The sequence below is a fragment of the Dysidea avara genome, chromosome 10 (assembly GCF_963678975.1).
Source record: "Dysidea avara chromosome 10, odDysAvar1.4, whole genome shotgun sequence".
NCBI classification, from domain to species: Eukaryota; Metazoa; Porifera; class Demospongiae; order Dictyoceratida; family Dysideidae; genus Dysidea; species Dysidea avara.
In genome coordinates this window covers 17,982,821-18,000,286 of record NC_089281.1, presented here as the reverse complement: position 1 = coordinate 18,000,286, position 17,466 = coordinate 17,982,821, and the positions used below count along the sequence as shown (strand labels likewise).

General features: G+C 38.8%; 3 protein-coding genes across 3 annotated transcripts; 1 reads left to right on the top strand and 2 right to left on the bottom strand.

Annotated features, from left to right (window-relative positions):
* Positions 1–3,774: 3,774 nt before the first annotated feature.
* LOC136236720 (V-type proton ATPase subunit F-like) lies at positions 3,775–5,062 on the bottom strand. The gene is made up of 5 exons (XM_066026959.1): positions 4,952–5,062; positions 4,825–4,906; positions 4,693–4,775; positions 4,517–4,639; positions 3,775–3,898 (listed from the first exon to the last, which is right to left on the bottom strand). Exons 1-5 carry the CDS (start codon positions 5,003–5,005, stop codon positions 3,869–3,871), a joined length of 372 nt encoding a protein of 123 aa, XP_065883031.1. The 5' UTR covers positions 5,006–5,062; the 3' UTR covers positions 3,775–3,868.
* On the top strand, positions 5,008–6,818 carry LOC136236721 (protein FMC1 homolog). The gene is made up of 3 exons (XM_066026960.1): positions 5,008–5,113; positions 5,745–5,870; positions 6,679–6,818. Exons 1-3 carry the CDS (start codon positions 5,054–5,056, stop codon positions 6,769–6,771), a joined length of 279 nt encoding a protein of 92 aa, XP_065883032.1. The 5' UTR covers positions 5,008–5,053; the 3' UTR covers positions 6,772–6,818.
* Positions 6,819–6,946: 128 nt separating this feature from the next.
* On the bottom strand, positions 6,947–17,436 carry LOC136236718 (enhancer of polycomb homolog 1-like). Its single transcript, XM_066026955.1, has 17 exons — positions 17,052–17,436; positions 16,453–16,609; positions 16,319–16,401; positions 16,200–16,262; positions 16,053–16,148; positions 14,836–14,943; positions 14,511–14,578; positions 14,379–14,459; positions 14,197–14,329; positions 9,614–9,657; positions 9,513–9,558; positions 9,394–9,462; positions 8,814–8,879; positions 8,485–8,633; positions 8,316–8,432; positions 7,148–7,969; positions 6,947–7,095 (listed from the first exon to the last, which is right to left on the bottom strand). The coding sequence occupies exons 1-17, from the start codon at positions 17,205–17,207 to the stop codon at positions 7,014–7,016; spliced, it is 2,340 nt and encodes a 779-aa protein (XP_065883027.1). The 5' UTR covers positions 17,208–17,436; the 3' UTR covers positions 6,947–7,013.
* Positions 17,437–17,466: the final 30 nt, after the last annotated feature.

Genomic DNA, 17,466 nt, shown 5'->3' with positions numbered 1-17,466 from the left:
TACATAATCTCTGCACAGTTGTAGCTCGGCCTACATTTAGATATAGCCCAGGGAAGTCGCCAACTGGGCTACATTTACAATGTAGCCTGGGCGGCTCCTTTGATCTGAAGTATGAAAGTGGTACCTTTAATCATAAACAACAAATAGTGCAAAGTAAAGAAATATACAAGTAAAAGGAAACCCTCAAAACTGGCATGTGGCTGGCTTTGGGGGCTTGCAGTTGCAAAAATAGATCGATCTATGCTAAAACAACCAAACTGTGAAAAAAGGTGCAGCTTCCAAAAAAATCAAAGTAAAAAAAGTTGTGAAATTAAAGGTGGTAGCCAAGAAATGGCTGCAATGATTATAATATTAACCAAATTTGATAATGGCAACATCACAGGCTGCACCCTTTATTCACAGCTTAGCTGCTTTGGCATAGATATTGTATAGTATTATGATACTACTATACATTTAATAGAAATATTCTGTATTTACAGGCATAGTCCTGGTAATTTGCTACTTACACTAAGTGATATCTTAAGGACACTTGATGTAAAGTATGGATCTGTGTTCAGAGCACATGAATTGTTCAGATGATCCTGCTCATCCTCAACTACTTGGTGCAGTGGTGGCCATCTTACTTGAATGTGTAAAGATGACAATATTATGGCTGCCATTATCACTGGCCTGTCTACCACTGTATATTCTGGGTCTATTGGTGTGGGGACTTCCCCCAATAGTGTCACCATGGAGTAGGTTCTGTAGGTACTTAATTGCTGCATGGACAGAAGGAAATAAAGATGAGAATATTCCATTAACCAATAGAATATTGGTGTTTCTTATTGTACTTAGTTATATGATTAAATCACCTGTGTATGGAGTGTGTTGGTTTATTGATGAACTATTGTATCCATCATACCATAACTTTGGGCCAGTGGAACCAGTGTTTTTTATTACTGGTGTTCGTAGTGGCTCTACACAGCTTGCTAACTATTGGAAGATGACAAGGACACATTTCTTGTACCAACAGTTCAAGAGGGCATGTATCCTTTTCTGTGGATGTGGAAATTAGTTGGAAAAAACAGTTGGTGGATACAGAGAAAGTTGTGTGGAGACGAAGGGAAAAAGCATCACAACTTTGATTCATCAAAAACTGACAGTTTGGATTTCTTTGTAAGATCATGGCATTTTGGTGGACTGTCATGGTTCTTGGGTACCTCTTTTATGAAATGGGGCTTTTGCTATGTGCCACTGGATGAACCAATAGATGAATGCTTTTGCAACAATCTGCTAAAGTTTACTGACAGTATTATGAGAAAGATTATTTATTATCGTAGCATACCTGGTCAACGAATTTTAATCAAAGGGCATTTCTTGATTCATGCTCCTGTTATTAATAAACTCTACCGAGGAGTGAAATTCTTCACCATAGTACGAGATCCAGTAAAGCGTGTACATAGTACAATTAAATTTACAAAGACAATGTCGGTGGATGGACCCGTACAATTTGAGTTTGGTTTATATCCAACATCATGGAAAGTGGCACGTAATTGGGGCGTGCAGTCACAAACTGCCTACTGTGAACAAGAGATGACGTTTTATGGACAATCTGATAGCAACAAACTTGTTATTCCATTTACCATGTATGTGAACAATTTGTGTGCCACTCTGAAGAAAATTTACTCATTCTGTAATCTGCCAATATCTGACCATGTTGTATCAAATGCTGTTGAGATACAAACCACAACACATAATCGTACAGAGCGTAAAGCAAGCTACAACTCCAAGTTTCAGAAAAGTCTAGCTGATCTTGGTGTGGACGAGATGAAGTTGGGAGACCATCTCACTAGTTACATCAATTGGATGAAAACATTTGAAGAAGATAAGAAATATGTGTAAAGTGAATAAGGGAATGTAAATAACTGGGATATAGTTGTGATTTTGAATTATTTATACAGACACGTTTGCGGAACTATATTTTCATTTCTCTTATATGTATATTATAGTGCATTTTTGATAACTGTATTTGCAGCAAAATTTAATCATCCATGTTGTGTTTCACACTGTATCTAATGCATGTAATGCTGGTATAATAATGAATTGCCTTATTATCAACCAAGCCACCATAGATAATATACCCTAGCACAGGGGTATCTATGAAGTCACCAATGATTGGCTAATAATGCTTAGGAATAGATATTGCTATTATTCACAATTTTACATATAGATGGTCTTTCAATACAGGTGGTCACTAATACTCTTCAGTCTGTAAGACAAACTTGGCATGGCCTTATCTACATACCACAACATAATTCATTATATCTCTTGAACCCATTGTGGTCCCACTACAAAAAAATTATCAAACATAGACCATGACCCAACCATTATTCACACAAAAATTCGAAGAATTTCAAAAAAGCAGCCTTTTCACAATATAAAATTTTCAAAACAGTACTTTCAAACCATAATTAAGTAGATATCCCATAATTTAGGAATCACTAGAAAGGTCAATTTACAGTCTTCCATCAGTGAAAATTGTGTTTAAAAATATTCACACAGCGTGAAGTTACATTTGATTTTGTAACTAGAGATGGACTGAATTTTCATGAAATATTCAAAATATTTGTGGTCATAAATAGACAGGGGTGTATGGAGCTAAAAATTTGCATGAGTGATAAGCACCACAGGTACTACAAACACACCAAGTTTTGTCAAAATCCGAGAGGTGACCCTAAATTCTTTGACATGGAATGACCCATGTATATGTACCAAAAAAAGAGATCAGATTTGCCTCTCTTGCTGTTAAATTGATAATTATAATCTCAGCAATAAACTTGATGCTTGGAGTAATATTAAAGATACAGTATTGGGGAGGGGGCACAGACTTTCTGAATGTACGATGCATGTTTTTTCTTAACTAGTTTAAGCAAGCACGTTAAAAGTTAGGTCCAAGAACACAACATTTAGGTGTCAGTATTTTTTTAGATTGCAATTACAATGATCATTTGCATGATGATGTAGCAAATAATAATACAGTAATGGGAATAAAATGCATTGCAGTTGGTTAATTCAACAATGTAAACAAGTTAGGCGAACCCTTGGCTCAGCGTATAATTATAATTCTCCAACTGTATATGACTGCTCTATTAGAGCCACCTTGATCTCACAAGGGCTCCTTAACACTGTATGCTGAGTCTAGTAGTCATCAAGAAAAGGTTCAATCTTCCACTTGTTTTCTGCTAACAGAATTATAATGATATCCTATTGGATGTTCTATTAGAGTAGATGACTGTTCATAATTTAGACTTATCCCTTCCCCCATTATGGTAGCTACCTAACTAGCATATGACTTTTTTGAAGGGGAATACATCCTACCTCCAACACTTCCTATAAGGTATGAGTGCAAAACATCAGTCCAACACCTCCAAACCAATACAATACAGTACCTAACATGCTTTAGTGAACGTTGGATTGGAGGCTTCGGTATAAAAGTTAACTTCTGATCAGGGTTAAAGTTGTCTAGCAAATTAACATAACTTATTATAGCAAACCTCAGTATTACTTTTTACCATTGGAAGCTAAACAATTAGACCTCTTAATTATTATTACACTTCAGGTTCAGACTTGGCAGTTATACCCCAACATCAGGTGATCTCCAAATGTTTGAAAATGTGAGCTTAAATCTGTACATGACCTACTAAATGCCACATTATCTTTACAGTGATCAGCACTGAAGGTCTACAGCAACTTGAGTTGCAGCCTCTGTATTTACTAGGCTGTTGAAACAGATACTGCATTTATACAAGCTCTTCTGTAAAAACATAATACACAAACAATTGAAATAATATTATATAACACATTAAAATTTATGTAAGTGTTTGAATTCTCATCGGAAATCATCAGCATTAAACATCCCCTAGTGAAATAATAAATAAATGTGAGATATATACATGCACCTATATAGTCTGGCACTGCCCGCCCCTTTGCAAAAAGTAAGGGTCTGGTGAAATACAAATACCAAATCATTTAATTCAATTAGACAGCGCACGTAATGCTTGTTACGTCAGATGGTTCTCTTCAATTTGTACAAATGCATTGCATATATTGCCAAGACAATTTCTGTGTGAACATCATTGGCACGCATTAATTGGCTACCGCCGAATCTGGGCAGTAGAAATGATTTAGTATCTGTATTTCACCAGACCCTTACTTTTTGCGAAGGGGCGGGCGGTGCCAGACTAGCACCATTATGCACACACGAATACAGTCATGTGTACATTCACATGTCCAGATATAATATTCTACACTACATACACACATTATCGGTACTTGTGGTGTTTGTTTTGTGCTTCTGCTACAAACACACACCATAAAGATGTACACGCAAACTATTCTCCCTATGACCAGACCTTATTCTCCACATGGCATTTATCAGCACCTGGTGTGAAAACAAGATTCTCCTTGCATCAGGTGCTTTGATAAGTGTCGTGTGGAGAAGGGTCTTGCCACGTGAGGCTACACACAAGTACCTCACTTTAGCTCTGCGAAGGATGGAATCCTTTGATGGATCATAAGGATGTTCCTTAGATGGAATCTCTAACACAGATGGTATCGTCTGATCATATCGGTCCAGTGTAGGCCTTATCTGCTCTGCTATCTATAACGTACACATCACCATGACAAAGGGCATCAACAAGTGTTGTAGCTCACGTGTTGATTAATTAGAATAATAGCAATATCTGGTCGATTGGTGAATGTATTAAACGCCTGTTCTATTTCCGCGAACGACGTGTCTGTATACACACCCAGTAACCTTCACTTCTTTATAAAGTTCATACACACCTTTGTCTACTATCAAGAAATTTGGTCGCTTTTTGATATCCAATTCTCCTATTCCTCCCAACAGAAATCCCGTGCACGTATCCTATAATGGTTGTCATTATGCACTATACACAACGCAAGACTTCACCTCATCACCGATAATCGCTATTAACTTTCCTTTATTCGCTCCCTTCTTCGCCATTGCGCCTTAATTAGAAATAATGTGCATTAATAGGAGTTTGTGTGCTTAATGAGTCACTTGTCGCTGTACAGAAGACTGTATCGTGAATTACGCATCGCTGGATCACTGGTGAGTAGCTTTTTAATGCGGTGTACCCCTTATGATGTACGAGAAGTGATGCTGTGGTTTAATAAGTAGTGGTTGAATGCCAGTATACTGCTTGAGGTGTGGCTCCTTGTCTAATAGATTACAAGATGCCTAAGTTACCACCTGGACAGAGATTTTTTTTTGTATCAAGTTCCTGCTGTCCCTAGATAGTGGGATAGTCTATCAAACCTTTGTAGCTAATGCACCTATCAATGTAATCCCCGACTACCAGATACAGGCTGAGGTGGGGATTTGCATCACTGAAAATTACAATTCCCCACCTACTGGGGAAGTACTGGTGATGCAAACCCTGACTGACCAAGTCTCAACTTGCAAACCACCTGGGAATACTGGGGATTTGTACGGTCGTGTGGTGTTGGTCTAGCAATGAGTTGGTTTGAGTGGATTCTGAATGAATGTAGTAGCTAGCACCCAAGACACTCCTTCCTAAACTGAAAGCACACACTTTTGCTGCCTGAGCAAATTTCTATAGTGAAGACAAATCTATGTTAGGGAAATTTAGCGATCAACTCCCCCACCCTCAGCTGGGCGTTACATTGATAGGCACACATGAGACTACTAACAAGCAAATTAAAGTCATCCTCTTTTTTAGGCACCAGTGTGGGACTATGTGGTCAAGGAAACAAGACAGTTTAATGGTGACCACAAGATTATGAAGGAGAGGCTTGAACAACTCTCTCTTTATGTGGACTACTTGGAGAACTCTAGATTACATCAGGTAATGTGCAAAGGCTAGTTACAAGTGTTTGATATTAGAGGAGTTCACGAGTGTACGTAGGGAACTATAAGTACTCTTGGCAGATGATACCATTTTAAAAATTATAATTTCTATTTTATACCTTATGTTACATAGTGTTTTGAGGAGGTAAATCTAGTATTGCCTTAGTATCTGTAGAATTATCTCAGCTGTAGAAATGCTTCACAAAAAATTGGACATCACAATAACCTATTAACAGTAACAATCTGTTTTTAAGAAAAGGTTTCATCACTGAGAATTAATCAATGAAACTTACAAAACTTCTACACCTTGAAAATTTATGTAAAAAAAGAGTCCCTATATAGTATGGCCTCCTAGTGAATGACGGACTAATTTTAGAAAATTAGAACAAGGACTAAAAACAAATACTTGAATACTCGCTAATGATTAGTATTTGGATAGTAAATTGATACTTGTAATTGTTAAGATAACATGATGTATTGGTCAATGACCATGGAGTGTGGATGTGTGGAGTTTAATGCACTTTTCTTGTCTCAAACATTAATGTGGGTGCATTATTGCAAATAAAAAAAAAGTTGTAAACTGCTAGTGGTCTGGTATATAACATGTCACACAGGTATGGCAGAAGGATCTGAGTACTCGTTTGTTACCACTATAGAGCACTTAAACACAATGATTGTTTCAGCCCAACTAGAATCATCCACACATAATAACTTCTCTACGCACCACAATGCACTTACAACAATGACATCAATATTTCATACAGTACAAGTGATTATCATTAAATTTTGTGTGTGTATACTTGTAGGATTTAATAAAGAAGTACACTGGAAAAGGAGAACTTTCTGTCGAGGAAAGTGCCAGGATAGTTGGACTGAAGCTTCCCCAGGAACCAAGATAGCAGCATGATTGCTGATTTTTAATGAATAAAAAGTTTTCCCTGATGGATACACACAAACTTACTTAGAGTATACAAGTTAATTTATCCACTGATTTCATGTGGTGTGTTTTGCAACTGCTAAGTAGGTGCGGCTCAGATCCCCACCCACTCACACATATAAACAATTCAGTGAGAGTTATGTTTATAAATTAATCCTAAAAATTGGAAAACACCACCCTACAACCACCCCATTGGACCCTATACTATGTCACTTCTCCTCGGCTAACTAGTGTAGGGTTTGATGAAAAGTTAGTATGGTTGAAACAGCCAGTCGTTGAAGCACTCCTATAGGAGACAAGGGATATCAATATTGATATATGCTTACACATTGTCATACCCTGCCACTGCTGCAGCCGCTAAAGCTTGTTTCAGTTGTCTTGGGTCATCGCATACATTTTTTTGGTTTCTTGCTGTCTCCATTGATGACTTGTCTGTGGTAGAATCCATTACAGAGTTGTATAAACTGTGATTACTGTCCATGTATGATTGTGAGCTACTTGTACTATTTTTAGTTCTTTCAAGGTTAGTATGAGTATCATAGGAATTCCCTCGAGGTGGTACAAACGGTGTATGGACTGAATGAGACAATGAGGGGGCTTTAATTGGAAAGTTTAGTCGTAGAATACTTGCTGGAGGGCCAGTCATTGTTAACACATTGCTGTTGTTGTCATGGTAATGACTATGTTGTGATGTTGCATGCTGTGTTGTTAGTGTAGTTGTTGGAGTGGTGGGTGTTGCCATGGAAACACAACTCGAATGGTCATCAGTCCTGGGGGTATGACTCCCCATTACCATCCTGCTGTGATCAATGGGTGTGGCTGCACCAAGAGGGGCATGGCTCCTAGCTGCTGCATCCACTGGTGTTAACAGACACGTCCCACTTGAAGAACCAGCCCCGCCCCCAACATGACTGGTACTAACAGCAGGGCTGGTACAGTTCAAACTACTGGTACAAGTGGTGACAGTAACAGTAGCGGAATGCATCTTGCAGTCACTAGTATATCCCAACTGAGTGACAGCCTTCAGTGAAAATTGTGAAGTGGGTAGATTGGAGAAGCAGCCTCCTGTTGTATTAGTCATGTTTGGAGGCTGAGGTCCAATATGTGGTAGGAGAGGATTGGGATGTGAAGGAGACGGTGAACGACTTGCAAAGTGTAAACTATTGGAAAACAAAATGTACATTAATCATAAGGTACCTCTAATATAATGTCATAATGTATTGGTCAAAAATAGAGACTTTCTCTTGCGGAGGTTAAAACATGTGTAGGATTCTGCCCAGAAATGAGTAGTGGCCTAAAGTTAACATGAACTGATATGCTGTGTGTTGTATTAGGGTGTATTGCACATGTATCACTGATATATGTAAGAATTGTACTGGTCAGATTTAAGAGGGTACTGGTTGGTTTTTAGAGGTACTGGTCGTTTTGAACCACTGCCGACCAGTGTGGGCAGAACCCTGCATGTGTAGAGGTGCTACTGTATACTAATTTGCTACACCAACCTACCATTTTTTATTGTTAGTTTGCACTGCAGCAGTATTCATTTCACTGTTAGCTTCCTCATCGGAGCTTGCACCACTGACAGTTTTGTTACCATATGCTGCCACACAATCCCAAGTAATTCTGTCATCGTACAATTGTGAAGTATTGCTTCTAGGGAGACCATTTTGCTCACCTGCCACCCCTGCCAAACCTCCGCCGAGCCAGTCCAACATCACTACTTGATAATGTGGCTCGGCAGAACCGATAACGTTTAGCATATGAGCTACACTCAGCATCATTACTATGTCCTTCCCATGGTAGACACCCCATTTTAGCCTGAGGCTGAAGAGAAAGGTGTGAATGTACACATGCATGTAACCCTCAACTCTCACACATGCCCATACACTAAATTACATGAGCAAATATATTGTATACTACAGTACACACACACTCATAGCACAGACTCTAAACACACATGTACAAATCACAACATACACTGACACAAAACATTATCAATCATACCATGTAGTATTTCACATGTTGCCTCCTACGGAAAGTGAACACCCCATCAGGTTCATCATCTTCCCTCTGTAACAAATGTGTGATAGTGGCTGGCATAATTGATATATACACTGTACAATATACATTGCAATAAAAATGAGCTTTAAATTTTGTACAATATGCGAAGTGCCCTCTGCAAAATTATGGACAACCATCACAGTATTATTCTCACTTGATAGACAACACACTACCCACATATATAACCTTAAATGGTAGAAACTATAGACGTAAAAAGAATGGGACTTAAGTCCTAATGTATTTTCCTGCAACATGCCAAAAGGAACGTGTCAAGCCAAAGTGAATGAAGAGATAATCAAATCTGTAGTACTATTTAGACTTTATTGAGAAATCACAGTCAGTGAGTCAGTCAATTTATAAGTCCATTTCAAAAAAAAGTTGAAGCATTTTGGGTCACATTGATGCCTTGACTGTAAGGTAATGTGAGGTGGCTGTAAAATGCAAACCTTCATTTCATGATATCTACAATTTGGTACTGTAAAATGCAAAGCTTAACAAATACTACTAGTGTGTTACAGCTTACATCATAGGAGGAATCTCGATCTGGGAACAATTCCTGGCTGATCTCATCTGGTGTTAGAATAGTTGTATTCTAATATTTCAACATAATACACACTGCACATTATGGAGAGCATAATATACTTCTCTCTGAAAGTATTTTTTCTTTGTGTATCTTTTCTTCTTGTAACTGTTACATATGGTACAACAATACAACAGGGTGGCACTATATGGATAACACCAACCTTGCTAGTCTATCCATTTGTGTTCCATCATCATCCATCATTTCCTATAGGGGAATAGTAATATAATGTATGGAATCAGTGGGTGCAGCTGCATCAAATAGATGTAATTACTACAAATAGTCACATTTCAACATTGACTTTTGCAAATGATCTCATCTCCGGCGATTCTCTGCAATAGTTCTATCATAAAACTTTTCAAGGGCTTTCATACAATGTCCCTGAAAATAACTTTAATATAGTATTAAGAGATAACCCACTCAGAGAGCTAATAGGATTATAGCAACAGTACAAATCAAACACAAGTGCCACAAATTCTTCTAGCAGGACAGCACAAAAGGAAATTATCTATTTAGACCCCCCTAGGTGTTTGCTTTGCTGACCTTGTTGTGTGTACACTACTGACCACACTTGCAATCCAGCTATGTCTCTCATGGTATTTACGAATGATGACCACACATAATGTAGCCAACAACTAAGCTTGATGCTCATGTTTACAACTGACATCCAGGCAGGTACCTAAGCTGTTTGTCCCTACTGCCCTGGAGCATTGCCAAAAGATTATTTAGCATGTTAAATAGGCACACATATATTGTACGCATGCGTGTAGTCAGATCAGAGTGAATACTTATTAGAATCAGAACACAAGGCATTGTTATAGTGGGCATCACTATTCAACAAATTGGTGACAAGGATGGCATCATTTGAGAGTTCGACCCAGCCAATGAGTCAATTGAAGATTTTCAGCAATGCTTGAATTCTCCATTGTCAAGCCAACAATATTAAATCTGAAGACAACGCACCGAGGGCCGGAAAAAAAGCACTTTTCATCATGATGTTGGGGAACGTTGAAAGTTTAAGTTTGATGGTGAGTGCATAGCAGACTTTGTGGCAAACCTGAGACATCTGGCGAAACCTGTAATTTCAAGAAGTATTTGGATACTGCCCTCAGTAATCAGTTAGTATGCAGACTACGCGATCGTATATGTCAACAAGACCTGCTGAGCATTAGTGACCTGACACTTACTGTGGCACTACAGAAGACCATGGCAGCAACAAAGGTAGCACACATATTCGTGGAAATGTGGGAAGTGACCAACCTCTGACTCAGGAGCTGCATAAGATGACAGTCCAGAGTAAGCCATGCTATCGCTGTGGCAGGTCAGGCCACCAGCCAGCTCTTTAGAAATGTTACATGTTACTCCTGTCAGAAAGTGGGGCATTTGGCAAGTGTCTGTAAAGGAAAGAAACTCCCTAGGAAGGCTGATGAACCCTCAAGCAAAGCAGTCCAGGTGTTACAAGAACAAGATGATGGATCCAGCAGTGATAGCTCAGGATGCATGCATACTATCCTACAGTTGAGAACCAAGTCAGGCAAATTTTTTGATTGCAGTAGCAATCAACTCAGTGCCCATTGAAATGGAGGTAGATTCTGGAGCTGAGTGGTCCACAGTATCACTATCTTTGTTTAACCAGAAATTAAAAACTGTTCGTAGGCCGCAACCCCTCCACAGTGTCCTTATACCAGTATGACAAGTCACCCCTGACAGTCAGCAGCTTCTCGTTTTCATAAACCTCATCCAGTACCTTTTGCTCTCAAGGAGAAGGTTGAACAACAGCTACAGAAACAAGTGGATGATTCCAGTAGATAGAAGTGAGTGGGCCACCTCCACTGTAGTTGTTCACAAAAAATATGGTGGAATAAGAATCTATGGAGACTTCAAAAGCCTCAGTCAACCCAGTTTTGCAAACCCAGACATATCCCTTGCCAACAATAGAAGAAATATTTAGTACATTAGTCAATGGAGAGTCATATACCAAGTTTGATCTGGCTAGAGAGCGTACAAGAAGATGAAATTGAAGCAAGAGTGCAAATCATTGTTAACTATTAATACGCATCGTGGGCTATTCCAGTACACCCAACTTCCCGTTTGGCATCACGACAGCACCGTCATTGTGGCAAAGGGCAATGTCACAAGTTTTGGCTGGATTGACAGGAGTGGTCTATTTGATAGACGATATCTTGGTGACAGGCCATACTAGAGGGGAACACATCGCTAACTTGGGAGCAGTACTACAGCGGATACAAGAATATAGCCTCAAGCTAAGTACAAGTTTTTTGCTAGTGAGCTAGAGTTTTTGGGTCACGGATTATCCCCTGATGGTGTCAAGCCTACTAAAGATCACGTCAAGAGCTTGCAGGAGGCACTTGCTCCTACAAATAAACAGGAGCTTCAGTCATTCTTAGGTATGTTGACATACAATGCTTAATTTTTACCTAATAATTATGTTGCATACCCCCTTCACTAACTTTTACACAAGAACACTGCATGGGTATGGAGGAACAAACAACAAAAAGCATTTGAGGTAGCCAAAGGTTGGTTTAGTCCTAGTACATTATGATGTTAAGAGGCCGCTTAAGTTGTACTGTGACGCTTTGGAATATGGGGTAGGAGCTTGCCTAGTACATCTGATGAATGACAATAGTCAGAAACCTATCGCTTATGTGTCACGTACACTCACAAAAGCTGAGATGGCATAATGCTCAAATAGAATGTGAAGGCTTAGCTTTAGTCTTTGGTGTCCATCATTTTCACCAATATTTGCACAGACACATGTTGACCACCACGATATTGGTGGGGCATACCCATCATGGCAGCTGCTAGAATGCAGAGATGGGCTCTCATACTGAGTGCATATCAATACACCAATGAGCATGTCAGTGTGATTATTGTATGTCCAGTTTTGTTTGGGCAATCCAGGGACAGTACAGAAAAGGTTCACATTGTCATGCAGGCTGACGACCTTCTAGTAACGGCATCACAGATTGCTAAAGAATCTGAACAAGATAGTGAACTTCCCATTGTGATAAAGTCCATGGTTGTTGGCCAGGTGACACTTCGTTAAATTGGGTCCATTTCACAAACGGCATCATGAATTGACATTGTTAGATGTTGCCATGTGCCACCCTATCACCTGGCATCTAACAGACTGGCTGAAAACATGGTGAAAACAGTTAAACATGCTTTGAGAAAAGCAAATATCACTAAGAATGCCACGATTGAGACTCGCATTGCCCGCTTCTTAGCTACATATCGAAATACTTGTCATGCAACCACTTTATGAATGCCAGCAGAACTCTTGTTAAACCGGACACCAAGAACTTGTCTACCATTAGTTCACCCATGTACCTCACAATCTGTGGAACAGCAAGTAGATCATCAACCTAGAAGTTTTGTTGCCAATAACGTTGTTATGGTTCGCGATCTGCACCCAAATGCTACTGACAAATGGCACAAAGGTAACTAGTTAAAAGAATCTTGGGCCCACTGAACTATGAAGTAATAGAAAATGGTCATACTTGTCAAGCCTATATTGACCACCTTTTACTTTGTTGGAGCAGCCTGAAGACACTACATCTCCAATAACACCCCCACAGCAATATGTTACTTCACCTCAGATGATACAATAGTACCCTTGTGGAACCAGATAGTAGTGATGCTGGTACTGACGCCCCTCACCAAGAATTAGTCACTTTACGGCCAATTAGAAACCGCCACCCTTCCCAGCGTCTGATTGTGGAAATGTCTTTACTGTAACTGAACAACATTCATACATTGATTGTAATCGCTCACATTCATTTATTGTAATTATCTTTTTTTTTCATTGTAACCATGCACTCTTGCCTTTTTAGGAGGGAGGATGGGTTATGTAATAGGCACACATATATTGTACGCATGTGTGCACAGTCAGGTCAGAGTGACACTTATTATGTGCACAGTCAGGTCAGAGTGAACACTTATTACAATCAGAACACGAGGCATTGTTATGGTGGGCGTCACTATACAACAGTAGAGGAGGCTGATCACACATCATATCCCTATGATGCACTACTACATGTGATTACACAATGAAACATGGTGCCTGAAATTAGTATCATTACTGTGAAATGCTTTGTCACATTCACGAGAAGGAGGCATAATGTAGCATTTGTTTTATGGTTATATATGTAAAGCCACACAAAGTGTTGGGCAGCTAAAAGAAGGGCTTTGAGAACTGTATTTTATTGATATCAATTTGTGCATTAGAATACTATATATCGATACTGAGGTGTTGGGGTTGAATGGGTTGAACTTTTCTTTGAGATCATGACATGTTTGATGACGCATGACCAACCTTCTCTAGAGACAATGTTATGGTATTTTAACACAAATGATATTGCAGTAATCCTAGCATGAAATACTGCATATTTCTGCTGATTGTGTACTTTCCAGTCAGACATAAACAATGTTGATTGGATCATATTAAAATGACACAATACCATAACTCTCCTGGGCAGACTACTATGAGGGGATTATGTATTAACATGTGAAAATATTCACAACAATGAATCCTAAAAGTATCCTGTCATTTTCTAAGAAAACCAAAATTCCCCCAGTGAACCCATACAAGTACAGTTGTAAAGCCCCCAGTTTCTTGACTTGGCAAACACAAAGACACGGTGAAACTTCACTGACTACCATTTCTCATGATGACTATTACGTCTCAAACAAAGCTGATAAGGTTACAAGGCTGTATGCTCTGACCTGTGTACTGTCCCAATCACTTGCTTGCTTGGCAGGTTGTACACTCCTATTATTAGGGAGGCTAGTAGGTACCCTCAGTGACTCATGAGCACACTGGGCTAATATACTACCACTCCAGTCTGCTAGATCATATCTAGAAGAGTCACCAATAGTTAGAGTGTATACAATACTATGTGTAGTACCTCTTCATGAAGACGTCTTTGGCAGCTTGTGCAATGGCCTGTTTAGTTTCTTCCCGATCTTTTACTAGTTGCGCTAGGGAGCTATATAGATTGTATAGTAATAGTGTGTGGTGTATAAGCCAGTGTTCTCACCATGCTCGTACTAGGTCTCTTCTTAGCTTCACCATCTGCATGTATGCTTGTTCATCATTCTTACGATTCTGGAGATGAGTTAGAATAAGAATTAAACAGAATTGTCCTTGATGTACATTATACACCCTGGTATGGATGAGCACATGCATGCATGCACGCATATACGAGCACATGCATGCATGCACGCATATACGAGCACATGCATGCATGCACGCACGTACGCACACACACTATATTACATAGATACAAGCATCATGCTTGATTACCTATCACAATTCATGCACACATATGCAATCCCTACTTCAACAAAAACATGCCTACACACTTTTCTAGTTTGCATTTTCTCTGATCTTTTCCTGAAGGCAATGTAAGGATTACTAGTATATGTGCCATCTTTCTTCTCCTGTTTGATAGCTGGGATCAGTGCTCCACCCTAACATAGCAAAAACACCACATGATCACATACATACCACCAAATGTTACATAACACACACAAAAAATAAAATACCAAAATATATTACAACAGTGGCTACATCAAAACATTCTTAAAAAAACTGTATGGATAAATATTGATCAACATCAATGTAGGTAAGAGAGTAAACATAACAATTCCAGTGATGTATATGTAATAACATGAATGTACTATGGCTCGTATGCTTAAATGAAGATGTCATGCTTCATCATCACTCTTATTACAAAATTCAAAGAAAACAATTTTCCTGCAAGCTGCAAACAAAAATCAGACTTCTCGTCATTTCAACCATTGTGTTCAAATAATGATATACAAATATAGATGACTAGCATTTCTTATGACCCTGCACATTACCAGTTAGCATTTGTGCACATAATAATTACAAGTATCAAGAAATTCTATATCACAAGACAGTCAAGCTAGCTACAGTTCACAAGAAGACCGGTCATATAGAACATCGCTGTGGGTTTCTTCACAGACAAGAAATCTCTAATTTTAAAGCAAATATATTTTATCAGAGGAAATAAAATTAACAGGACCTGGCTTGTACATCTCTATTACACATACAGCAGTTGTTAATTCAGAGGGTGCTGTCCTCTTATAAAGGGTAGTATTAATTATCTCCCAAAGGAACAATTAGCATGCCACACATCACAGACAATTAGGCATGTGTTATGTAGTCAAACATATAATTATCTTGATAAGGTAACTCATAAATCAACAATTCATTTCATGAAAAACAAAAAAATGTTATACAACAAACAACAAAACAAATATGTCGACAAGCATATGATTAGCTCTGCAGCTGATAATAAAGCTATCATTGTAATAGATACACTTTAAGCTGTTCACAGTCAGACATGGTTAAGGACTAACAAGAAACTAATACACTTATTCATGGCCACAATGATTATAATCAATAGATTACTAAAAACATTCTTTAACAGTAAACAATCAACAGTTTTGTGGCTAACACTATACAAAACACATAAACATGATATAATAGCTACATAACACTTTGGTGTTAGTGGTAACTGATGCAAACACTACATACAAACAATATGCTTAACTGCTCTAAGTCTCTTAGATAACCAGTAGTCGTACACTGCCAGTACAAGGTCTGGATTATCTTTAAGTAACAAATGTGCCTCTGGTTCTGATAACACCTGTAGTAACATGGTATTAATTGTTGAAGAGGTGGAGGGAAAATCCCTTACAGTATTCCCACTGCCTTGTTCTAATTTGTCCATCATTGATTCAAAATGTTGAGGTGACAATGGCTAAAAAAACCCACATTTGAAGTGATTAGCTAACTAGAAATATTTCACACACACACCCTGTCTCTAGATTGAGCATTCAGCCATTCTTCGTCTTCTGTGTCCATATCATAACTTGGTGGTTCTTCTTCAACACATAACCCTGCAGGGTCGTACAAGTAAAAAACAAGTTACACACATGCACACTACACACCTGACATTCTGATGTATTGTACAGAACGGTGTGCATCTCGTCGGTACACTTGGTCATAGTTGTCGGCATTTGTACTAACATTTGGTGTAGGTATGATGGTATCACCTGTCTGCCCCTGTAACTGCTGAGTTGTCATTGCCATCACTAAATGCTTCTCCTGTTAACCAAAAGAAAATGGTTTAAATAAGGATAAGACACTTTGCTTGCTAGATAAAACCCTTCGCAAAGCTTTGCTTGGAGGTAGAACAAGTACATTGGTTTTAATAATTGGAATTACATGCAGTAAACTTGGTATTGCAACAATACAACTACAAGCACATATCAGTACCATTAACAACCATGATGGTGCATTATCACATTTTTGTTTAAAGCTTCCGCCAAAAAATTTGACACGTGACTTGGCGAAAATCGCGTTAAAACAGCCTTAAAATTATGTTTCCACCAAACAGTCACGTTGTATAGCAAGAACAAGACATGAGTAACAAACACACTTAATTGTAAGGAAATTCAGTCCTAAAATGTTTACTAAATTCGATAGTTTGTTACAAATGTGGGCCGCCATTTTGTCTGAACAAAATGGCGGATAAAAGTGAACTTGCATTTTCTTCCTCTTTTTCCATGCCTGTGGGCATTTGAAGCACAGTTCTGTGAATAGCTGCAAAATCTGCGAGGTCTGGGATGTCTTCTGCATGGTAGATAGGTAGCGCCTTGGTGGCATCTAACGCCCGCGCTCTGAACGAGAGCTTCGAACTCATGGCTGACCGAAGGCCGAAAACTGCTCCAGAAATCACACCAGGGTTGTTCTTGTCACCTCAAAATACCATATTTTTGCAGAATTGACTTCAATAAATATCACTACGTCCTTAAAATAGTCTAAAATGGTCCCTTATCTTCGTAATCTGGTGCTATGTTGAATTAATTCCGACCCGATACGTGACGCCATTTTTCTGTCTATAAGAGCGGGTAACCATTTCCTTTCTGGTTTCCGCGTACTACAACGGATACCATAATAAT